The following is a 25,884-nucleotide window of genomic DNA, read 5'->3' on the forward strand; positions in this document are numbered from 1 at the left end:
GATAAACAATGGAATGGAAAAATGAAATACTATTCAGCAAATAAACAAGAATGAAATATTGACACACACACAACATGGATAGACATTGTTTTTTTATAGGCCATGGGTGATGTGAGTGAATTTCACTCCATATTTTCTTAACTAAATTATGGGTAAGGAAAATTGGTGATGACATCCATTATTTGTATCCACAGTTCTTTTCTAAGGAAAGATTTTCAAGATACTTGGGTCCTGACTTGTTTGGACCCTGATTTCAACAAGGCAACCGAAAAAAAAACATGTTTGAGACAGAAAGGGAAATTTGAACACAGACTGGGTATTAGGTGGTATTTAGAAATAAGATGTAATAATCTTATTTTAGATACAGCTTTTTAAAAAATAATTATCTGCTAGAGATACACACTGAAGTATTTATAGGTAAAATGATGTTTCACCCTGGCTTCAAAATATTCCAGAAAATGAAAAATTAAGTTAAAAAGGAGGGAGGGATTGATGAAACATGGTAGACAAAACTGCAACAGGAATGATGGGCACATGGGGGTTCATTATATTTTTCTCCCTACTTCTGTGTTTATTTGAAATTTTTATAATAAAAGTGTTTTTTTTTTTTTTAAAGACTCAGACCATCAGGACAGATCCAACTGACAGAAACGTTTGAATTATAGTCTGTTTTAAAAAAAAAATCAATCATGTAAAGGAGCCTGCAGTTTGCTGCAGTTCCTACCACTCCCTCTTATCTTACAACCTGCGTTACTCCCCCATCTACGTGGCCTATTTGGCTCAGGTAGCATTTGACTTTGTAGATTTGTATGGCCTTTGGATAATGAACCATTAAATTGACCACATTTCAGTATGTCTAAACAGGTTAAATATAGCTTTTGATAATTTGATAAAATTCAGTAATTGGTTAATTCTATAATTATGCCACTTAATTTTGCTTTCTATGGTCACATAGTGAAATCCTACTCAATGCCAGCATATTTATGCCACTGGGCAGGGGTTTACAGATGGACAACCTTTCCCACCACTGGAGGAAGGACACCAGCTTCATGCCTTGCTGCCTTCAGATCAGTAATGTCTTTGGTGGGATGTCTACTCATGTTCTTGAGAGATGAGACAGTCTACACACATCTCCAAGTGCACGGCTGGGATACTGTCCCTAGGCTTCTGTTCCTGAGGCATACAGGTTCTCTGTGAAGCCCCAAAGGCTTTCAAAACTCATCACATATTTGGGGATACTGCCAACAAGTTATCTGAATCAGTGTAATAATGCAGTTTAGCACATGAGCTCTGGAATCAGTTCCAGGATTTAAATCCTAGCTCTGTGCCACAGTTTTTTTCATTTGTAAAATGGGGTAATACTAGTAACTATCCTAAGAAGAATGTTGAGAGGATCAAATAACATAATATATACAAAGTACAAAAAATATATACAGAAATAACAAAATATACACTCCAGTATCTGGAGCATGGTACACATTGAATGCCTGGTAACTGTTGTTACCGTGACTATTATCTTCAACAACAGCAAAAGTTTTGTACCAAAATAATGTTTTACCAATATCAATAATACTTTTAAGTTAATTCTAAGAAAAAGTAATACTGAACTAGATCAATACTGTAAAAGCTACTCTTTGTAAACAGTGTTCTTTCTTTCATTGAGTTAGATACCTTGTTAGGTTACAATTTGTTCATTTCAAAAGCAGCTGCATAGATTTTCAAGTGAAAATCCTGAGTTTTAATGACCTTTCTTTGATCAGATAAACTCACTGTAGCAATTACTCTAATCCAATCATTACAGCTGAAAATCAGAATCATGTGACATACATAAGAGGGTACAGGGAAAAAATCTAGTTTACAACTTCCTTCCTTATAATAAGTCCTTCAAGGTCACTAGAAATGTGTCACATAAATCCAAGGTATTAGAATGAAGAGAATATTCCCAATGAAGATTAGTGAAATTCTCAAACCAGTGTCAGAAGTTATAAAAAAGATTTTCTGGAAGTAGATTCTAAAGACTAAAAGTTTCAATCTGAATCAACATAGTGACAGTGGTTGCTAAAGGTCTAGAGCTACTTGAGTTGTAAACTGTGAGTAGGGTTTGCTTGTGTGTGTAATCAAATGATGAAAACCACTGTGCCGAGCAGAGCTAACCACTTTCAAGGAAGTCCAGGATAAAGATTAACCGAAATGTTTTAAGTATCGAAAGTACCCAATAGTTCTCACATTTAAAGCAAAAAGGCATTTAGAAAGATTTTCTTTTACCTTTTTCTGTATTTTTTTATCATTTTGAACAATAAAGAGAACTGATTGGTTTCACTTTTTGTTCATAATCAATTTTAGTTTCTGTTGCTTTGAGTTATTATCACTACTACAAATGATAAAATTAAACCAGAAATCTTTATATATGCCTGATCCAAGGTAAACATAGTAATTCTAAAATAATATTACACTTTTTAAAGATATGGTTTGAAATATATTCTAATACCTAGCACTGTGGTTCCCAATTTTAATCACTTTACCAATTCTGATTTGCTCTTCCAATCTATTTATTTACATAAAATGTGATTTGTATCCAAAAGGTAAGCAAGTTTTGAGAAACCCCAAAGTTTTACTGAATTATCAAGTAGCCATCTTGTCCACTGCCATTAAATATTCTAGAGCATACTGTTTCTGTGGCAAGGAGATGAGTGCACACCACTTTGCTCAGGAACTGAGTGCCTGCTACTCCGATAGCTTTGCCTTTAAGTGGTGAAATGACACTTCAATGCTACATCAATGCAAATGCCTTCCTTGGTTATACTGGCAATTATGGGGCCTGACAAAATCAGAGCTTGGAAGGGGCATTTGTAGCAATAAACAGAAGCCTCTGATTTTTACTTAAATTTTGAAAAGCTGTCCTGATTTCTAACTTATTGGCCTTGATTACAGGCCTATGAGGAAAGAATTATTTAAGTGACTAGCAAAATTAGCCTGCAGTTGTTAATTTCGCCTATCTTAAAAAAAGTTCTACCAGAAGCTGAGCTCACTTGAAAAACAAAATGACTTTTTTCCTGGACTTAATATAAGCTTAAAACTAATGAATGAATGGATGGATGGCTGGAAAGACAGATAAAGACAAATACAGAAAGAAGAATATTAAGAAATCTGTGTGAAGTTTAATGATTTAAAATGGAAAAAAAAGTCAGAGTAAGAAACTTACTATTTGCTAGCCCCAAACCCCTACCGCCTCCTTCTGCATCCACTGTAACAACTCTGAAATGGAGGAACAGAGCAACCGAAGTCCTATAAAGACACACTGGAAATAAGGGACAGAGCAAAATACAAAGAGAATACTTTGTTCTCTTCTACTCTTTTAATTTCTTTTGAAAATTTAAGATTGTTTATAGCAATAATAAAAAAAGCTGTATTTTTGTGTTTACATTATAACACATACAGATTTAATATATATGACAATAATAGCATAAATGAAGGGGAGAAAAAGGAAGAGAATGTATATTTTACCAGAGTTAAGTCACTATTAATCTAAAGTAGTTTGTGTTAAAGATGCATATTACAACCTCTAGAACCACTAAGATAATAATTCAGAAAAATGTAGCTTAAAATATCAATAGAGGAATTAAAGTGGCATACTAAAAACATTTGTTTAACATAAAGTAAGATAGTGAAAGAGGAACAAACAAGGAATGAGGCAAGTAGAAAACAAATATCAAAATGGGAGGCCCAAATCCAACCATATCAATGATTATATCAAATGTCAATGGTTTAAACTATAATAAAACAGCAGAGATCATTAAAATGTATACAAAAGTGAGCCAACCATATGCAGTCTATAAGAAACACACTTTAAAGACACACACACACACAAAAATGGCTGAAAGCAGGATAGAAAAGATACGCCAAGCAAACATTAAACATAAAAGAGCTGGGATGGGTATATTAGCATCAGATAAAATAGACTTCAAGACATGAAATATCACTAGAGACAAAGAGGGAATTCCACAGTGATAAAAGGGTCACAACGTCAGGGAGATGCAACAACTGTAAATGTATATGTACCTAACAACAAAACTAACAGAACTGAAAAGAGAAATAGTCCTTCCTATGTTGCTACAGGTCAGCAGTAGATACATTCCTCTGCCCCCTATCCAGCTTCTGTCAGGAAATTCCTTCCTACAGCCACAGCCATAGCTCTTTCCATCTTCTGGTAAACATGCTCTCTTGCTCATGCAGGCCAAAGGGAGGTAATGATTCCCTGCTGCTGCTAACCATCCCCTTTGGTTTTAACTCTGACTGTATCTTTGAACATAGTCCTTCCATTGAATTCTCTCCAGTTACTCGTGTGATGAGCTGTTTTCCTGATGGGACCCTGACCTAGATAAAATCCAAACTCCTTGCTTTGGTTTGGAAGAGACTAGTAGGTGCTTACTAAATATCCTCTCTTTCTCATTCAAGTTAAAGAACTCCAATTTTCAGTTGGGCATTTGCTATTCTGGCTAAAGAACTATACTTTCCAAACCTGCCCTGGCTCACATGCTGAGGCCATATGAACTTCTAGAACAATGAGATGTATTTGAAAGTGGTTCATGAGACTCTTTGGAAGTTCCACTAAAAGGAAAGGATTGTACCATTCCATCTTTTTTTCTCTTCTGTTGCTTAGATTTGTGGATGTGATGGCTTGAACAGTGAGCAAGAAAGCCATACCTGAAGGATGGTGGAGTATAAAGCTGGAAGGAAACTGGATCCTATGGGACCTCTAGATCTCTCATTCCAGCTCTGGACTGCCTGCCTTTGGACTTCCTATACATGAGAGAGAATTAAACTTCTATCTTGCTTAAACTATTGTTTTTTGAGTATATGTTACTAATAGATTCTAACAGATAATTAAACCTAACAGATCTAAATGGCCTATGAAGCAAGCACTAGCTGATCTGACCTTGACTTTTCTTCTAAACTCATCTTATATGACTCTCCTACTTGCCATGCTCCAGCCACACAGCTCATGCAAAGCTCTTCACTGCCTTTTCCAGGTCTTTGCACAAGCTAACCTCTTTCTCTGGAATTTCGTCCCTTGACTGAATGGCTGCTCAGTAAGGTCTTAGCTGAAATGTCACCTCCTACGAGAGGTTTTTCTCTGACCATCCTAATAACAGCTCCCCTCTAAGTCTCCTTTAAAGACCTTTGCTTTATTCCATTATGGTATGTGCCACCATCTGAAATGTATATATTTGTTAGTTCCCCCACTGCCTAACAACCCTTTAAAAACAAAAACCATTTTTAGTTCAAGGGCTATATAAAAACAGGTTGAGGTACGATTTGGCTCACAGGCTGTAGTTTACCAACTCTTATGCTAGAATCTAAGTGTTTTAAGGTCAAACTTGAGTTATTTACTTATATCTCCTGGGACCTAGCATAGTATACTGAGCATACAGTAGGTTCTCAGTAAACTCAGAGCTCAGTTGAATTGGGTTAAACTGATTGGGTTATGGGGCAGAGAAGATTAAAAAAATGAAATCGAACAGCCAAAATAGTTAGAGTTGGTCTAACAGGTATTTTGCCAGGGAGCCATCATCCACGGTAGATGACCCAAAGGGTCACTTACCAAAGGTTTACGGGTAATGGGAAAAGAGAGCTTTTTCTTCAGTCACAGACTCTCTAACTTGCCTTGAAAGTCACAGACCTCAATACCCTCCCCTTCCAAGCAGCAGCCCTGCTACCTCAGGCAGCTGCCTCCTCTGGTATCTACTTACAGCACAGCTGATTGCGGGTCCATGAAAAAGAACTGATGTTCCCCCCCAGGGGTTGCTTTTGTTCCATGTTATTGTGCCTTGCCATATAGATCTTTTGTCACCCAGCACTCTGAAAAGCTGCTGGCTTAAAGATAACATCTATCTGCAGAGGTAGAAACAGCTTAGCAAATAGAAAATTACCTCCATAACCCCTACAAATAATTCTTATTTGATGATGGCCAGGAAACCTTCCTGAAAACAGTTTCTGGGTGGCATCAAGCCCCTGATCCTTTTGTGGTTCCAAGTCTTGCAAAACACTGATAATGGAAGAAGGAAGAAAGGAAAGAAGGAATAAATGGATGAAAAACTCCATGGTCATAAGCAAAGCCACAGTCCCCACTCCTGGAACTGCCAGAATGCCAGGAAGTTGCAGTACCTCCTGAGAGATTCCAGAGTATATACAATGTTTTCCCCTAGAGCATTCTTGCTTCCGCACACTCTGGCAAAGTCTGAGGTCAGAGCAGTCTGCCTCAAGAGAGGAGTGCCTCTTTCCTTTAGCATCGAAAATGCTCCAAATGATCACCAGCACCTGCCTTATGGATAGTCATCTTCTTGGGCCTGGGCAGTATACAGCAGAGGGAGAGCAAGGATATTATTTGGTGTCCTGCCAGGTCTTCAATCTCCACGGAGTAATGCAGCCAGCCACAGAAGACCGGCTCCGTCTCTAGGCATCTCTTTCTTCTTTTTTCATGCCCTTGAAATCTCAGAGTAATTCACTGTAATGTTCTATTAACATGTCTCTGCCACCCCATATTCGCCTTCCCATCTTCATGGAAAGAAAAAAAAGGAACAAGTGGTCCCTTGGGTATTGTACCAAGCAAGCAGATGCTTCCAAAGGAAGGTAAGTGTCAGATGCTTACCTGCATGACTGAATAAAATACCCTATCTAACCAAGCTTTAATCTGATGTAGCAAGTGCTATATTTAAGATATAAGAAAGAATCAAAAGGGTGGAAATAATTTATTTAAAGACAGGCAGCAAGTTAATGATGGAGCAGGAAACTTATCAGTCTCTTGATTCATAGAAGAGGTCTTATCTGCCAAACAGTCAAGAGTGCAGGCAGTGACGCTGAGAGACAAGGATTGAACAGCCTGGGGAGGAAGGAATAACAGCCCGAGGAGACACTTTGGAAAAAGTAAATTAAACGAATCCCAAGGTCCCTGTAGCTGTTCTAATGAGTGCCTAGGGGTTCTATGTTTCTGAAGAAGGTAATCAAAACTAAGTTAAAACATGACTTTGGGACTTAATTTTGCATGTCTGACTTAGAGAAGCTGTAAGACAGGAAGATGGAGAAGAGCTGTGAGAAATACTGTACACAGGATACCATGGGAAAACATTCTTTGGGAAATAGATCTTCCCAAGGAACAAGAAATACTAAAAAACACAGACTGCACTAATATGAGAGCTGGGGCAGAAGCCAAGGGGGGAGTGCTCCCCTGTCCCTGCACATCACTCTTGCTAGCTACCACCAGAACAGGGATTCCTGAGTTGCATGTGGAGAATACAAATTAGAATGAGTAATGCCAAGAATATCTTTTTTTTTCCTTATATTTGGTTTGATTTAACATTCAACTTTTTGAAAGTAGAACCATGGCTAGGAGACCAAATAAGCTTCAGAAAAGAGTTGAGATTTCATGCTTGTTCGGTTGAAGCATTAGCTTAATTTATGCTTGTAATTGTCCTTCTGTCTGTCCTTCCTTTGGTGTTCTCCCACAGTCACTGTGGGAGGTCTCTGGACTGCTGCCACCACCAGGTGAGGTAGGGCATAGGCCCCTCTTGCTGAGCCGGGCTGGGGGAATCACACCAGAGGAGTCACCCAGGCAACAGTCCAGGGCTGTGAAAGACAAACCAAGGACGCCATCAGGACCCAGGATCAGGTTAGCAGGCTCGAAACAGAATCACTGGGATCCACATTGTGCAGTGAAGTGGATGTGACAAATTTAGGAAATGAGATCTCACAAAGGACTTAAGACTCAGAATGGAAAACCAAAGCAGCAACAAGGTCAGAATCGAAGGAGTGGCTGGAAGTCTGAGTGGGGCCAGGGAGATGGTGAACAAAGAGGAGACTGCCAGGAGGCCTGGCCTGGGAGGGTTCCTCTTCCACCTGGCCCTGTATCACAGGTTAAGTTCCATATGCCGACATCTCCACAGGACTTGACAACCATATCTCCAGTGTACATAGGAGGAAACTAAAGCAGAGAGAGGCTTGTCCTGGTGATTAGAACAAGGTCATGTAATTTGTTGGAGGCCCACCCAAGATTAAAATCTTTACCTCTCCAATTCTCTGTTTATCTATGCACGTCATAAATACAAAGCAATATGCTTGCACGTTTCAGATGCATTTGAAAAGATGGTCCCTATGTATGACTAGCTATAGAGCAGGAATTCAGTATGAAGCACTGCATGACCTGTGGTTATCACCGGGAAACACCTAAGAGGCAGGGAGAACCAGCTCTTTAAAAGTGACCAACTCTCAGCTATCTCTCTGTGGATTATACCATAGCAAGGTTTTAATTAAAGGCTTTCTTCCCTCTGCCATTATGAATATTTTTAGGTTTCTTCCCTTACTGTGTGTTGCTATGAAATCTGGTAAGACTAATGAATTTAAGAACTATGTATTCTAAGCAAATCACAACCAAGGAGGTCAATCTGCTGGGGAAAAAATATCCTCCCAAGTCAGTAATATCTTTACACCGTCTGATGGCTTGACTAAATAGGGCCAAAGCTTCTCTTCCTGAAATAGTTTATTAAGGTCTCCCGTGGTTCTACCGAGTGAGTGAAGTCAACCCAAACCCACTGTTTTCTGTAACTTGACTTGGGAGAGATGGAACTTCTTTGTCTTTGTCTTGAGGACCAGGAATTTTGTATACTAAATTACTAAAGAATAAAGTTCTTGGTTGCTGACTGTTGAACCTTGGGTGCAACTTGAACCTGGCACCATGGGTCACTGGTTCTTATACAAGAAATAACACTTTAAATTAGCCAACACAAGAAAGCTGGACTGAAGTTTATCGACTGATGGATTAATGTAACACAGCAAACCTTTAAATATGCATATGACGTGGAATAAGGCTGGAAAGTGTCTACATTAAAACGCCAATGATATGTATGTATCAGTGATGTATGTATTATACATTATCAAAGTTGTAGTCTTTTCACTTCATAAGGATGACAACCAAATGATCAAAGCAAGTATGTCTTGAGTAATTCTGAGTTTTGAGACCTGATACTGGAAAGATACTTTGAAACAGAAACCTGTCTAGGGTTGAGTTTCTTAAATTTAGCACTACTGACATTTTGCACTTGGTGATCATGTTGTTCAGGGAGGCTGTCCCATGTATCATAGGTATAGCAATGTCTCTGACCTCTAGCTGCTCAATGCCAACAAGCACCTCCTACACCCCATTCCCCCATTAAAGATGATCAAAAATGTCTCCAGACTTTGCTGAATGTCCACTGAGAGGTAAATTACATCTGCTTGAGAACCCCTGGTCTACAGGCATTTTCTCTCTAAGACCACACAATAAATCTACTAAAGTAAAAGGAACCAAGGCAGGACACTAAAGATTCTCATACTCACTATTACATGTGGTTTAGTACATTTTCAAATGTATGCTAACATACAAATAGCAAAAGTATACTCACTGTGAACAAGAAAACAAAAATCTTTCCACATCAGCAGCAGAGTGAATTTTGTAAAGCCTTCTGCATCATATTCCACGACCCCTCTAGGTAATAAAAACACATACACACAATGAAAACCATCACAAACATAGGGTATAAAAGAAAAGGAACAAGTAAAGAACATATTCATAAAGTTCAGGTGATTGGATCCAAGATGCATTGAAGGTGAGTGAATATTACCACAGAAGCACATGGGGTTTGCAATGACAGCATCTAAATCTAAGATACAGCCTTGCCATTTACTATCTGTTATAACCCCAGGCAAACCATTTAAACTTTGGAGCTTCAATTTCCTCATTTGTAAAAAAAATGTGTTTTCAAGCTTCATTATAGGGTTGTGAAAAACAAGTAAGGTAAACCATAAAATGCTATGGAAATGTTCAGATACTAGTTATGAATAAAAGGACACACTAAGAAATCAGGTCAGCAAAAATGACACTACTGTCTGTAGAGTGGTTGTTAAGTTTCACTTTCACTTATGAGCAATGACAATATCACTGCGTTCAGGATTATGTTATTTTCTTCCAAAACACTTGGAAACCTTTCACTTGTGTCTCCTTGTCCTCTCCACTGAACTCTAGTCACAGTAGCTATGTTGGCTCGGGGGACACTGGTTATGGGAGATGCACATCTCTTGTGTCAAAGGAGCACAGCTTCTGACCACTGAAGGGCCCGGGCACAACTCTGATAGTCTCATCCCCTCACTTCCCTTGAGAGCTTAGTCCTTGGGGAATGTCCCCATAATGTGACAACATTAACCACCCACTAGGGACAGGAATAATATTCTCTCATCCATACGAGGAGGTCTGTGCAGACTTACAGATGTGTTCTTCCCAGCCGAGTCAGGCCATGCATACTGATGGCCTCTCAGTTTAGGGAGGAACGAACAGCTGAACCCATTGCAAAGGTAAAGAAACCAAGACACTGAAGGCCAAGTGATTTGCTCAAAGACTGGTGATATATCATTCAGGCCTTCTGACTTAGGGTCAGAACTCCCACTTACCTATTTGCCTTAGGTCACCAGTTTATATTTCTTTTCATGAATTTATAATTAACCCATTATGCTGCAACACTGATATCCAAACTTTTTAGATCTTACATTCCGTTAAGCAAAAACAAGCACAGAATCCTTTTCACTATGCATACTGGACAGTAATACAGTAATACTTGTATGTAATTTAGTGGTTGTATACAAGTACTACTAAATTATTGTATTTTCCTTATATGCCAGTAGAATGGGGACCTACTTTGGAGGTCATTGTGCTAGCTTCTTCACTTTTTAATTGTGTTACTGAAGATAACACAAAAATGAGGCGGCCAATGGTGTCATTTATTAACCACTGTCTGTATCGTAAGTACTTTCTCAAAATGTTCATAAATAAAGCTGAAAAAAAACTTAACTATTAAAGACTCATACAAGAGACAGTCATACTACGTAGATATTGAGAGTTCTATTTCGGAGGCATGAAAAATTCCACTATGGATAATATGAAAACTTCTTGAAAGTGTGTTGAAGAATCAGAAAGCTTGCTTATACTTGTGCCACAGTTTTTCAAATTGTATTCCAGGGATGGAATGGCCAACCTCATCCTTGCTTTCATCTTCTTCCTAGTCCCACTTGCCTTTTGCCCTAATTTCTTCATTTAGTCATTTAAAATTTTAATTTTGTTTTACTGTATATATCTTTATGCATGTATAAGCCTTCTCTGAAATATGGTGGGATACAACCAGACCACTAAAACCCATGGTGCCTGGTCTCCAGGATGGGCAGAACGTTCCACCTTTTAAAGAAGACAGAGGAAAATGCCTTCCCTCTCCCGCTGAGCTAAGCCCTGAGTAGGAGCTTGATCAGGGCTCTGACATAGTAAGGAAACAGATGCAGAGCAGCAGAGCCACGGGCGTCTTGGAGGAAGGGCGAGCGCATGGGGACAGCAGCGGGTGGAGATGCCCACCCCGTCACTGCAGTTACATAGCTCTTCTACAACTCCTACTCCTTCGTGTGAGTCACTGCTTTTGTGTCTAGTGAGATTTCCTTTCCAGATCTGCACGGCACTGTCGGGGGTGGGAGTCCTGTCAGGAGACTTAAGTCCAGAGAAGCAGTGATCCCACACTTGCTCTCTCTTCTGGGTGTGTGACTCCCATCAGCTTACTGCTCAAAGCTGCAAGGGTTTCTTCAGCAGAATGGGTCACTGATGCTGCCTGGTTCACCTCATGACTAATGTGAGCTGATAGAGGTGAATGTGATCTGCAAACCATAAAGAGCTCTGCACTGAGCTGGCAGGGCCGCCACTCTTACTGCTCTGTTTGGTGCTGCTCAGCCTGCTGTTCCAGGGAAGTTATTTGAGTCATTATTTAGCAAATAATGCTAAAAAACACGTCTTCCTAGGATATTTAGGTGAGCAACATACCAAAAAAGAATCAAAATGGCATTGAAAAGGAATCATATGCAAGAATGAACTGCAGTTTTCTTAATCAAGCCCTCACATTAGGGTCATCAGGAAGTGAGGGCCTCACTGGTATACAGTTTAAACAAGGAAGAACTTACGTGCCAAAGTGACTGAGGAAAGCAGCAATGTACTCTCTTCTTTTATGATATCCTTGAATCACATACTGTACCTGGAATAGGAACCCAGAGCTGATAAGTGAAATAGAACATTTTAAAATGCATTATTATGAAAACTTTAGATTCATAAAGGTAGAAAGAATAATAAAATAAATACACATATTCCCACTACCTATATTCAACAACAATGAATATTTTGTCTAGTTGCTTCATCCAGCCATCTATCTACCTGTTAACCTATCCATCAATCTTGCTGAAACATTTAAAGGAAATTAGAAACATCATGACAGTTTGCCCCTAAATGCTTCAGCATGTACATCCAAAAAAAAACAAGGACATTTTCCTACATAACTGCAATATCATTATTATACCCAACACATTTAGCAATCATTCTCTCAATTCATCTCATACCAGGTCCATTTTCAAAATTTCCCAGTTGTCCCACAAATGTTTATTTTGTTAAAACAGAGTATAATCAGGGATCAGGCATTTAGTCTAGAAATTCTTTTGATCTGGAACAGCACTTCCTAGGGCGTGTGTACATGTGCCTGTGTGTGTGTGCTTGCAAAGAGATCTTCAAAGAGATCAGGCTAGTTGTCCTGTAGATCATTCTGCATTCTAGATCCTTTGATTGTTTCCTTCCTATTCTCTCTATCCTCTTTATTTCCTATAAATTGGACATTAGAGCTAAAGTCAGGTTAAATACTTCTGCAAGAAAACTTCATAGGTGATACTGGGTTTGATCCTTGGTTATGGGATGACAGCAGACCCCTCCATTGTAAAGGATGTTCCCCCTTTATCATAGTGAATCACCCGTGAGTATAACTCTCCAAGCATGTGAGGATCAGTTCCCCATTAACCTTTCACCTAATGGTTTTAGTATCCATTAGAGATCCTTATCTGAATCAATTATTTCTTTAGGGCCTGAAAAATAGTGATTTTTGAATTCTTTCATTCCTTCTGTATTTACCAGCTGGAATTCTCTGTACAAAAAGAGTTTCCTTTCATCAAATGGGGTTATTTGATTATTCTAAACTATAACTCCCATTGAAAAGGCAGGATAATACTTAATTTTTTTCTTTTTAGATTCCTAATACTCAGAATAAGGAGTTACAATAGATTTTATTTTGTTTTTTGTATTTCCTTATTTTCACCAAATGAGTTTCTATTAAAAAAACTGTGAATTCATTCAGCTGCTCATCTAAAAGTTCATCACTTACCCATCAGCTTCTAACACAAAAACACATTCTGTATAACATCCTCATAATGGCTGAAAGAAACAGTGGGAGAAAAGAGACCCCCAAAATTGTTTATATTGGCTGGAGCCACAGTGAGTTTCTATGGCCAACAAAAGCTTGAGCTAAAGTGCTTGAAATAACCTTGACACAACTGGTACTGATAGGCATGTTGTATGTACCCTTTAAAAGTAAAACAATTCTATTTATATAATAGGGGTTTATGTCAATTTATAAAAACAGTGCTTACTTTGCAGGCTTAATGCAGGATCAGAAATGTTATTTTGGGAAAAGAAAAACAGATGATAAGTTTGCTTAAGTGGCTTTGTTTAAAAAGGGGATGAAAACAGTTCTGTATACTTGATTTTAAAAACAGAAAACCATTTTAACAGAAACCCACAACAAAACTAGCTATAAAGATAGATTCCAATGTAATTATGGAAATTCATTTGAAGAGATTGTTTCTAAAAGCAGCCCATACTGTCCTCATTTATAGCAAGCAGAAGAACATCAATTTTAAAAGACAAGTAAAATTAATGAAAGGGAACCAGATAAGAAAACTGACTGATTTTTGTATTTCTGGGAAAACAGTATTATAATTTTTTTTTGAGGAAAATGTATAACCAGAAATTAATCTCAATTGGAGGGCTTTAAAAAGGCTTTTTTTCTTGGTTCTGGAAGACCAAATATGCGTTTTTCTCTATAATACTGGGACACAGATTTGAAGGCAGTACAAAGTCCCACAACGTAAATAAGAATTCTGTTCCCCGATCAGTTTTGCAGGAGGGCAGAGGCTGGGGGAATTTGGTCCAATGAGAAGCAACCACTCCATGGGACTTAAATGCCCTGGAATCTATGCCAAGCCCACAGACTGCAGAGTTGCCAGATTTTAGTTTCTCTGACATTTAAAAAATAATGCTGAAGCCTTTGAAACATTATTGTATTTTAAGAGTATTTTCTATGTAGAGATGAGCTATCTTTTGAATGCAAGAGACAAAAGATTTATTTTCCAAGTCAATGTGAGCAAGTCAATAGGAGCAAGGGTAACAGCACTTTCTGGCTATTCAGCAAATTGTCAATCCACGTGAGGAAGAAAGTACTGCTTGTGGATTAATACACCCAGTTTGTAGCTAAATATACTCGCTGGACATTAACAAATATATGCTTATACTTTGTAGAAACACCTGGTTGTATTTAGAGACAACCGTAAACTCAGCTACTTGCCAATGTGACGGTTCATTAACGCAGCTGAGAGAAAGCTTTGGGTAATGTGAGATGCCTGCTCTGACACCAGCTGACTTAGAAAGCTTGCCCCAAGGAGCAGGACTCTGGCAGACTGCTCCTCCACAGCACAGCGAGAATCAAGAACTGACTATTAGAAAGTAGGCACAGAAAAGCGGAAAGAGAGAAAGGCAGTGCTACAGAACTACCCTGCTATTCACTCGTGGCAAACACACGTGTGCACACAAACTCACACACATCCACGCACCAGACGACTGTAAACGAAAGAGTTCATAAATTTTAGACCACAAGAAGGTACAAGATCTAGCAGAAACTTAGGGCATAAGAAAAATTCAAGGAAGGGGGGGAGACATAAATTAAAAAGATGCCAGTAAGACTGAAACAGGAGGTCAGAATCCTTAGAAAGGAAGAAGAGGTCAAAGAAATAGGGAGAAACCAGTGAATTATAATTCAAAGTCGGTGTCCCACGGAGGCTGAAACTAGGAGGCGGAGTGAAGAGGACGACGCCTGTGTGACGCTGCCGGGCAGGTACGACACTGGAGGGAGGAGCCTCGTGCAGCGGGGGTCAGGGGAATCACGTTTACCTTGTTGGTGAGCAGGTGGCAGACTTGAGGAACATAATCGATGAGACATCCTCCTCCTGGAAAAGCTGGGATGTGAAGAGCTGAGGAGCCTCCAAGAGCACTGAAAGACAGGAGAACGATGACACTTCTCTTAGGGCTCAGGCCTATGGGCTTCTAAGAAGTGACAGCCCCCCAACGGACGTGGCTTCTCGTATCAACGTCTGCCCACCAACCACCTACATTAATGATGACAGGAATACGGGCTTCACTTTCTGAGTACGTTTCTATAGTTTAACCCATTTTCTTACATCAGCATGTTCATGTCACCCATGACTAACAGCTAATGATTAATAACAACTAATGATCCTATCACACAACAGTACAAAGTAGCATATTTTGATGGGCACAGGTAAGTGGCTTACCCACATTAATGGGTTGTACCTATTACTAAAACAGAGACTTTTATACTCTACATTATGCCCAATTCAATGCTGGGCAAAGGTAAGTCTGTCATTAAACACCTTCACTGAGTTAAACCGACCTGAGGCAACACTGTCGCAGGAACCGGAGGACCAGCTCTGCAGTGTACCAGCTTTGTTGCCTGGGCAGCCTCCTTGGACTTCAGTTTCCTCTTTTTTAGTGTGAGGCAGATGGTCTAGAGTAGAGGTTGCAAACTCTAAGATCTACCCAGCACAGGCAGGTGGCTTTATGTACAGTGGGAAGGGCTCTCCACTGTTCAACTCCAGCTATCTCCAACATGTAGGGATGCAAAGCCTGGTTTTACCAGATTCTACTTTTTCAAGTGAAGCCAGAAATCCAGATGATTAATCTCTCAATTTTTCAATGATGGTAACTAATTAAACATTTTCTGAATACAGTGCTACCTAATCCCCTATATATGGGCTAAGATAGGTAGGAAGACTGCAACTAGTCCAAGTAAACATTGATATTCAATTAATCTAAACAAGAAGGTACAGCCAAAAATCACAGATTCAAGCACTAAGACACAATGTTGATCCAGAAATAGTCTCCAGTTTTTTCGTTGAGATTTCCTTTTCAATTAGCCAGCATATGGCTATTAAAGAACATTGTTCAGAACCTTACAGTATGCATTTCATATATCATCCTTCATTCCGATAAAATCTTCTTTCCTACTCTCACTTTGGTTGGCCCTAATTTGTTTTTATTTAAATTTTACTTAAATATGTATATTTCTGTAAGCCCCTTAAGCCTCTCTGTAATATGAGACATAAAAAGACCCTTAAAATCCTTCAATGATGTGGTTATTTATTACCAAGTTCCCACAGTTACAAGGGTATAATGGTAGCAAAATGTTTCACAATAATAGCCTAGAAAATCGTTCCTAAATAGTTCAGAGCAGACACTCATCAAGAGTTTGTGATACAGGGAACAATGCATATAATTGCTCTAAGGACTCCAGATCTAGCCTGTCTCTCTACTGACTACAGATATTCTGAGATTAATTTTTCTGGTAAACAATATGTTATGTTTACTTATTTATGGGAATGAAAAATTCACACAAAGTCCCAGGTGGCGTGAGGAAGTCAATATGGAGTGGAACTAGTCAGTGTTGACTTTTCCTACTCAGATGAAACCGAAAAGGCACAACAACTCTGACAACTGAGAAAATCATCAGACAGCATCTAAGTATGACATTAATGAATCATCACACCCTGCAACTGCACAGAATCAGCAGAACATCACTTACATTTGCTACTCTCAGAGTAGACACTGGATTAGATTTAGCCTAAACTCTGAAGAAGCCCAGGAAAATTCCTGTGACTTATGAACTGGTATTTTTTGGTCTCCTCTTTTGTATGCAGAAGTACACAGAGAGAACACATCTACCTAGAGGGCCCTAATGGTTCCATTAGGATGGAAAAAACCGATTAAGAAGAAAATTCTATAGTACAAGAAAAATAAGTCCAGTATTTATATCTTGTAGTTATTGGTGAAATAACTTTAAACAGAGAGTGTTCCAAGATCCAGGCAGCTCTTAGCTTACTGAGGAACAATTGTTACCATAACAAAATTCCAAAGAACAAAATAATCTGGACAGTTCCCTGGAAGTGACTGTAATAGGCTTTAATCTGTATTAAACACTCCAGGATAAATTCCTAATCATTCACTAAATTGAAGGCAAGGAGTGGAAATAGTCTGTGGGTAATCCTTTGAACTTGACATATTCTCTGCTTCTGAAATACAGCCCCTTAAACAAAAATACCTACAGTAGCAGAAAGAAGCAGAGATGTGGAGAAATCCAGAGGCCAACTGCTTCGCTCCCAGGCCCATGTCTCTGCACTCTGCTCCTGTGACTATCAAGAACTAATACTTGCTGTTAGCTTAGGTGCTTTTTCATTATCTAATTTAATCCTCCCTATAATTCAATGAGGTGGGAATTATCACTGTAATTTTACACGTGAAAAAACTGAGGCTCAGAGAGCAGAAGGAATTTCCTTGGGATCACGTAACAAAGCCAAGATCTGAACTCAAGTCTGCCTGTCACCAAAGTCCACGCTGTTCCTGCTGAATTAGGTGCCTCCCCGACAGCAGGGGGATTTTAACCTTGGAAGGCATACAGGGATGGGAAGAAAGAGTGGGTCTGGCTACCAGTGAGTGGGGCTAGGATTCCAGCGACGCTAAAGGGCAGACGATCATGCAAGCACTGTGGCATGCTGCTCACCTCCCTCTACAGCTCTCCACACTGCAGCAGAGCAAGCGCTCCTCTCAGTTATGCTCATGCCTCAGTACTCCCACCCCATCCACCCAACAGGCGGCTTCACGGGCTCTTGGATGTGAGGGACCAGCCACTCTGTCATGTGAATGACTTAGCTGTGCAGGGTAATTTGAATGTGTGAAGTACTTCAGGTACTCCAAAGGATAGGTCAAATGAGAGTTTATTTTTAAAAGGACACTGAATTCTCTATTTTACTCTGTAGTTTCTTAGCTTGTGAGGGTCCTGAACCTCCATGTGACTTCCAACGTCACAGGCTGATAAGTGCTGCTGATTCATGTATAAATATCCGCCTCATGGGTAAATATTTAACAGGCTTGCTATAGCCTGAATGCTGCCCTGTTCATGCTGAATAATCAAATGCCATGAAATAAAAGAGCTATTATGTTTTTAAAGATGCAAGATGGAGGTAGGGCCTTGTGATCTCCAATTATTTAATATTCATGAATCAAAAAATACTGGGCTGAGCATGCACAACAGAAAACTGACCCTGGGCAGAGATTCCAGGGCTCACTCAGCTATTCCCAGGAATGCAGGGCTGGCTGGAAAAAAGGCAAGGCCTGACTAACCAAATAGGTGGCTAGGGAAGGGGTGAGGAGGAGATGAAAGGGACAAATTGCTATTGATTCTTCTGATCTCCAGAGCGGTACAGTGAGAAAGTGGGGGTAAAAGGTGAGGAAAAGTAAGCTGGCATTGCAGGATCTCAGGCTGAACTTGGGAGGAGAAAAGGGGTGAAAAGGGCTATTTGGAACTCCTTATGGACTGAAGTGAAAGATGAAATCAGCTTATAATTCTTACAACTGAAACTGAATCTGTAGGATATAAACCAGAAGGACGAAGCCAGAGTCTGAGAAACCTCTCCAACAGTAGAGTTAAATAGACCACAAGGTAGCCAGAAAAACATTTGCAGTTACATGTCACTGACCCTAAAAGTCAAATATAAGAACTGTCTATGTTAAATGTATTAATACTGTTGTTTTCAATGCAAAAACAGCTAACAGAGCCCTTCTCAACAGTGCTCTGCCTGCAAAAGTCAGAGCTCCTGTAATATTGAAGACTTGACTCGGCTACAGGGCAACAACATAAAGGAAATATTTTTAAGTATTTTGACGTGGAAAAATCCAGAGAGTCAGCCTGTCTGAAGTTTGACGTGGGACAATGGGGTTTTGATTTTAACCCATTATGGACAGCAACTGCCTCCTCCACATGTAGGTTTTACCTCACTGGTCAAATAAAACGAGCAAAACATGATTTGGCACTGAAGAAAACAAGAAGAGCCAGTGACTTTCAATTACAATTCTTGCTTCTGATGAGTTTGCTCTCTGGTTCTACTCACCTTTCTTAGTGTAGTGAGGCTGGCATTACTCTCAAAATGACCCATCTATTTCTCAAGGGTAAAAGGGTTAAAGTTACAATTACAGGTACACTAATACTGAAATAGCACCAAGTACTCCAAGAGAGACTTTATTCCAGAATGCCTCTAGAGTGTTCTATGACCAAGGGTGAGGTTGGTCAAGGCACTGTTCAGAGATACCTGAATCAGCCTTAGCGTCCTGCTTTGCCTTTGAATTGGGTTCCGAGGGAGAGGAAGTTGACTTGGTTGCCTCCTTCCCAGTATGACTCAGGGGGTTATGGAGGATGAAGCATGGAAATGGGGAACTTCCAGGATGGTAGATGGACACCAGCGGCCACCAGCCCCCAAGCTAAGAAATCCTAAGGAAATGTGAGCTCAATTCAATTCAACAAACACTAACTGTATGCCTAACTCTGATTAAGGACTTGAGTTTCCCATCTGAATATGTGGCTAGGGCATGAGTGCCAGGGACCTCGAGAATCTGGGGCACTCTATAATGCCAGAGTATGTTTCCTGGTGGTCTGCAGGAGACCCATTACAGTAAAACAAAAGTCACTGTTCATTTATCTCTACTTTTGCCAGGCATTCTCCTAGGCATTTCATTACCTCTAAGTCCTACAACAACCCTGCCAGGTAGATAGACATAATTAGCCCAGTTTACAGATGAGGAAACTGAGGTTCTAAGAGTCTAAGTATCTTGTCAAGATCGCCCAGTAAGTGAGTTGCAGAGATGGGCCTGAATCCCAGTCTTTCTGGTTCCAAAGCCTATATCCTTTTTCATTAGAAATTCTTTTATAGAACGCCAGTAGGAAATTTTAAAAATGAATTCCCTTGTACACTGAAAGAGTGATAGAAGTGGCTGAAATGATCCTCAAAAAAGCTTTTATCCATAAAATTCATCAGCTTTCCATCTCACGTTTTCTTATCTTGAGGTACCATATATCACAAGTGGACTTGGTAGAATAAAAAAAAATCATACACTGTACAGGCTCTGAAAACCTAGAAGTACATAAGTTCTACATTAAGGAGAGACTGATGGTTGTTGTTTTTCACTTTCCTAACCCAATTTTCTCATCCAAGTAGAGCATTTTCCAAGCTGCTGTTGTTAGCCCTCACTCGTCTCATTTTACAGGTTCAACTTTGAGCCATCTCAAGGGCCTCTTAATCCTTCAGTTAAACAATAACAGTTTAATTCAAAATTGAAAATTTTCAGTGAGCATGACAGGAGAAGAAAACAAGAGATCAGAATGACAAATTAAGTTTACAAGTAGGAGAAAAACTGGGGAGTCACCTGGATAAGTCTAGCGAGGCATCAATGGAGGCCTGGCTGTATTACATTTGTGGCTGACCTAGTGCTCGCACTGAGGACACCCCACAGCATAAAGCAGGTCTTCATCAGAGTACTGTATTCCGTTTCTTGCTTTCCGTTTTCAGAGGGGCATATAAAAATGGAAATGTTCTGAGACAATGATAAATGTAATTGACCATTAAGGAAATGTTCCTCTGAAGCAAAGGTGAAAGAAGTTGAAACTGCTACGTTAAATTACTTAGAAGGTTATGGAATTACTAAATTAAGTAATTTAAAAATGTGCAGGCATACTATATGGATAATTTGAATCAGCTGTTCTCTGCTTGGGCACGGTATACACGAAGAGAGTGTAAAAAGCAGTACAAGGGATGTAGCCGGAGAACTGGATTCTCCACAGAATGGAGTGGTAACAGCTTCAGTTAGGAAGCACTGTGTATCAAGCACTACACTAAGTGCTTTTCCTACCATCTCTTCCTCTTTTCTAATAGCATCTCTTCCTCACAGCAGTGTATGAAAGAGGTGTTATCCCATTTTACAGATGAGAAGGCTGGAGCTTAGAGAAGCTACATAACCTCTCTAAGGTCACATAGGTGGTAAACAGCAGCGACATCTAATCCAGGTCTCACTGACCTAAATCTACCCCACTCTCAGGATGTCAGTTATCACTTCTGTGACTTTTGAATCCCTAATTGAAGGCCTGTTATCTCGTTCCACATGCATCAGATTCATCAGGCCCCTTCTGGTTTGGGTGTTTCAGGCAGATGCCTGGGCTGACAGAGTCCCTGAGGCTGTTTCCAAGAACACTTATTAAACTTATTTAGGTACCTGAACTGAAGTGATTAGGGCCTTTTTCGTTCTAGGCAAATGAACCCCTGGAAACATGGAAGAACTTTAAGAGCCAGAGGACTTCATGGACACTTTCCAGCTAAGAGGAGGTGAAATGCAAGCAAGGAAACTTTACTTCTGAAGAAACGAGAAAGATGGGAATGTTGTAATTGCAAACACAGTATGTTTAATGACATGAACATTAACCAAGTTTTTGTTCAGAAATGTGTTTTTTAAGTTTGTTAACATCTTTAAAAAGCCTTCAAGGGACCATAATCTTAACAGATGTCCACCATCAGGACTTTGTTAGCATGTGGAAAAGCATTTAAAGTTAAGCCCCCAAAACAACAATGAACTTAGCAGATGTTCTATTAAGATTTGGTATGAAGTACTCATAATGATGCCTGGCCATGCAAGACACGAACAGGCTAAGGGAGAGAAAAGCTTTTTTCCTCTTGTTGCACCTTGATCCCTGGTCTATTATCTGCAGTTGATTCCATCACAATTTCTTTAAGAAGTGGAACTGTTTTCAAATACCAGTTGTCAGGAAAGAGTGGATTTACTGAGTATGTAACAAATTTACAACTTTGAGGTTTTGATTCATGGCTTTACTGCTCTTCACTCCTCTTCATGTAGAGGTTACTTTTCCTATGAACTACCTTTAAACATACTTACTGAAAAAAGTCAATACGTATGTATATCAAGTCATCACATTTTATATTCTAATGTCTTATAATTTTGCCAATTATATGTCAATAAAGCTGGGGAAAAAATCAACGCATACAATAGCTACCCTAGACCAAATCCATAAGCATTTTTAAAATTCCCTCCTCCTCACTGCATATAGATTTTAAGGATGGTCAAAGGAAGATGCAGAGAATTAGAAAAAAGAAGTCCCTCTGCCCGACCAGGGCAGAGAAGGGTATCCACTAGATTCCTGTTTACTGGTATTTGTCAAGGGCTCAGGCACATGAACAGCATCAGGCAACGTCCATGCCCATGTTTTTACTGGTCTGCTGTGCTCAAAGAGTTGATCTATAGGTAGATGGAGCTTGGCTTGCACACACACAGAAATGAAAAGATACCAGAATGAGATTAGCCAGGGTACTCGTACATAGCACTTTACAAATTTCCAGAGGGCTTCTCATTTGGTTGCTTTACAACAGCTTTACAGAGTAGGGAACAAGTGTGAATACACTCACTGTACAGATGAGAAGACTGAGACTTGAGATGGATGACTTGCCTAAAGTCATAAAGCTGGAAAGAGTAAAACTGGGATTGTAATTTTTTCCTCTGCACTGGTAATTCTCATAACTATGTGAGAATAATGTGGGGAGCCTGTTAAAAATTCAGATACCCTGGCCCTACCCTAGAGAAGCTTATTAGGTTCAGAAGGTCTGAGATGGAACTTGGGAATCTGCTTTTTAACAGGTTCCCATGTGGACACGGGTGCAAGTGGTCCCCACACCACTGCTCTGTGCCTCCCTCTGAGGATGTACAACACGGACTGGGGATGGGGAAGGGGGTGGAAAAAGCAGATTTGCCTCCCATCCGTGGGACACTAGGTCACTATTTGAAAGGTACTATGGACAGCAAGCAGGTGAAGAGAACACACACATGCTCTTCAGGAGCTTAAGGCTGGGCATGGGAGAGAATATAAAATGTGATGATTTGATATACATATGTATTGACTTATGTAAATAAGTGGGAAAAAAGTGATTACCACTAAGTGCATATAAGGACAAAAGGAAGCATAGTTACATGGCAGGTAACTGAAAGGCAAGGCGACAGAGTAGATGGTCAAGCCTGGGGCTTGAAGTAAGGAAGACACAAAGGCTACTTAACAAGGCAGGGCCCTGGATCAAAGGCTAGGAACTCTGCGGACAGCGCACCAAAGGTTCCATTTCATGGCGATGAGCAGCTTTTGCCCCAATGAGAAAACTGTGTTTCATACTCAAGGGCATCTGCCCGGAGAGGGAGGAAGAGGATGTGATGGTAGATCCTGGTGCATGCCAACGGTGAACTGGGCAGGAAAGAAAACTGGAGGTTAAAAAAGAAGTTTTGTTTAGTCATCGCATGAGAGATATCTTGGAGATAAAGAAAAGTCTGGGGTTTGAGAGTGACTCTCAACCAGTCCCACTGCTTAACAAACCTCTTTTATACTGACAACTTCCAGATTTATACCCTAGCTTAGACCTTTCCTTAACTTGGGACTTGGATAGGCAACTGCCCTCTTAACAGCTTCACTTGGATGCCTACAATGCCCCTCAAACTCACCCTGCTCACCAGCAGACCCTGCCTGCACAAAACCTACTGTTCCCGCCCCCATCCCCCTTCAGCCAGGGCCAACTCCAGCCTATGGGTTCCTCAGACCAAAAAACTCCGTCATCCTTGACTCTGCTCTCTCACATTCCACATTCAGTCAGCCCAGGCTCATCCACCGTAACTTAGCCAGATTATTGCCTCCATGGATAAACTGGAGCTGCTCCCACCTCAGGGCACTAGCCCAGTTCTGCCATTCCCTCTGCCTAGAACTCTCTTCCAGCCATCTGCGGGCTCGCCTTCTCAGCTGTTTCAGGTCTTAGTCAAAAAGCAGCTTCTCAGCAAGGCTTCCTGAACAACCTATTAAAAAAAACCCACCTTTAACTCCAGTATTCCTTCTTCTTTTACTTTTTATGGCATGTATCTTCATTGTAATCCACTCTACATATGTATCTGTCTATTGTCTCCCCCCACCATCGTTCACTAGAACACAAACTCCTCCAGAATAGGGATCTCTGTTCACTGCTACACCACCAGAAACAAGAATATTGCCAAGTTCACAGTAGGCTCAGTAAGTATTTGTGGCATTAAAGCCAAATGAATATAGTCATTGTGAAAAGGTATGTTTTAAGGGTCTGTGGCAGAGGTCAGCAAACTTTTGGTAAAGGGCCAGGTAGTAAATATAGTTGGCTTGGCAGCTATACGGTCTCTGTTGCAACTATGCAATTTTGATGCTGCAGAATGAAAGCAGCCACAGACAATATGTAAACAAAGGAGCACGGCTATGCTCCAATAAACTTTTATTTATGGACACTGAAATGTGATTTCATATTTTTATGAGTCACAAAATATTATTCTCTAAATGTTTTTCTACCACTTAAAAAATGTAAAAATCAGCCTTAGCTGTGGGCCACATAAAGCAGGCTGCAGGCCAGACTGGACCAGTGGGCTCCAGTTTGCTGACTCTTGATCTAGGATTAGAGGATCATCTGACAGTTCTACAGATGCTTAAGGCTGGGGAAATAACCAGAAAAAAATAAAGGGAAAAAGACTTAGGTTAGGTTATAGCAAAATTGGAAAGCAGGCCCTTTGGTCAAACCTCTTTGAGACTATATTAACTCAGCACAGAAACCAGAAGGGTTAGCCTTATGCAGGCAAGGGTGAGGTGAACATTAGGCAACTGGTGGACTGTGGGAGTTCTCATGATGGTACTGGATTGGAACTGAGCAAGAGAGCTATTTATATGATTTCGAATGAAGCTTGAGGCATATTCTGGTGCTTTTTACTTGTATGCTAGGTGAAAAAGCTGCCTACGAAAGCCTTCCTCCCACCCAAAATACTAGCTGTTAGTTGGTGACTGAACCTCAGAAATATTAAGATGAATCATATATGCTCTTTTCACAGTGCAAAAAGAGATAATTTTAAAACTCAGAAAATGTCACTTTCGGGAGTCACAAACCATACAATTAGAAAAGCTGCCCAGCCTGAATATTGTAAATAAATAAAATGCTATTTCTGCATGGAAACATTTTTCCTCATTTAGATTCCACTGCTTCTCTTAGGACTTGCCTCCAAGGTTGGCTGGTGTTAAAACGTGTTTGGTCCCATAATCTGATGATGGAAGGCAGCCTTTGTTCTCCACCCCTCCTCCCTGGGGCCCTCCCTGGTTAACCCTGCTGTTGCTGGTGACGCAGGGCACTGAGCCCTGACTTTCTCAAGCTGCTGCTCTTCTCCCGTACAGGCAGCCTGTGGCCTCCCTGCCTACTGTCTCTGCCTGGGCGGGCCCGCAAGGCACCAGCTGAGAGCGGTCTCAGGCTTTACTCAAGGGCAGGAAAAGGAATCCTGTGTTTCTTCTTCCTGCTTGGGGAAGCACGTGTTTTTGTCTTTGACCCCTAAACTCTGTTTTCTTTCTGTTGTTACTAAACAGCTCACTCCTTCTCTCCTCCTGGCCCCTCCCTCGTCTTTTTTTTTGCAACTTCATCATTTTTCCACGTTGCACCATTTGGCACAGGAGAAGGAGGGAACCACATCAAATAAAGGAATGCAACCACAAAAGTTGCCTTGAGAAGCAAGGCCCCAGACTGCATGCATGCATGTGTGTGTGTGTGTGTGTGTGTGTGTGTGTGTGTGTGAGAGAGAGAGAGAGAGAGAGAGAGAGAGAGAATTTACCGTTTTTGGACTTGTTCTCCCATAATCAAATCCTATCATGTTAACAATGTGGTAGTGTGTCAATACATTGGAATTCTGCTTCAATCAGCAACCCAAACCTTAGTAGAAAATGAAACAACAAAATATTGGTCTTA

General features: G+C 40.3%; 1 protein-coding gene across 4 annotated transcripts in view; it reads right to left on the minus strand.

Moving 5' to 3' along the window:
- BABAM2 (BRISC and BRCA1 A complex member 2) overlaps positions 1-25,884 on the minus strand; it is a 405,600-nt gene that overhangs the window by 66,231 nt on the left and 313,485 nt on the right. For all 4 annotated transcript variants that reach the window (XM_036903563.2, XM_036903566.2, XM_036903562.2 and 1 more), the window contains 3 exons: positions 15,098-15,197; positions 12,019-12,089; positions 9,435-9,517 (listed from right to left, as the gene is read on the minus strand). In XM_036903563.2, the coding sequence (XP_036759458.1) occupies positions 9,435-9,517; positions 12,019-12,089; positions 15,098-15,197 (254 nt within the window). The remainder of the gene's footprint in view (positions 1-9,434; positions 9,518-12,018; positions 12,090-15,097; positions 15,198-25,884) is intronic.

Source organism: Manis pentadactyla, chromosome 2 (genome assembly GCF_030020395.1).
Source record: "Manis pentadactyla isolate mManPen7 chromosome 2, mManPen7.hap1, whole genome shotgun sequence".
NCBI lineage: Eukaryota > Metazoa > Chordata > Mammalia > Pholidota > Manidae > Manis > Manis pentadactyla.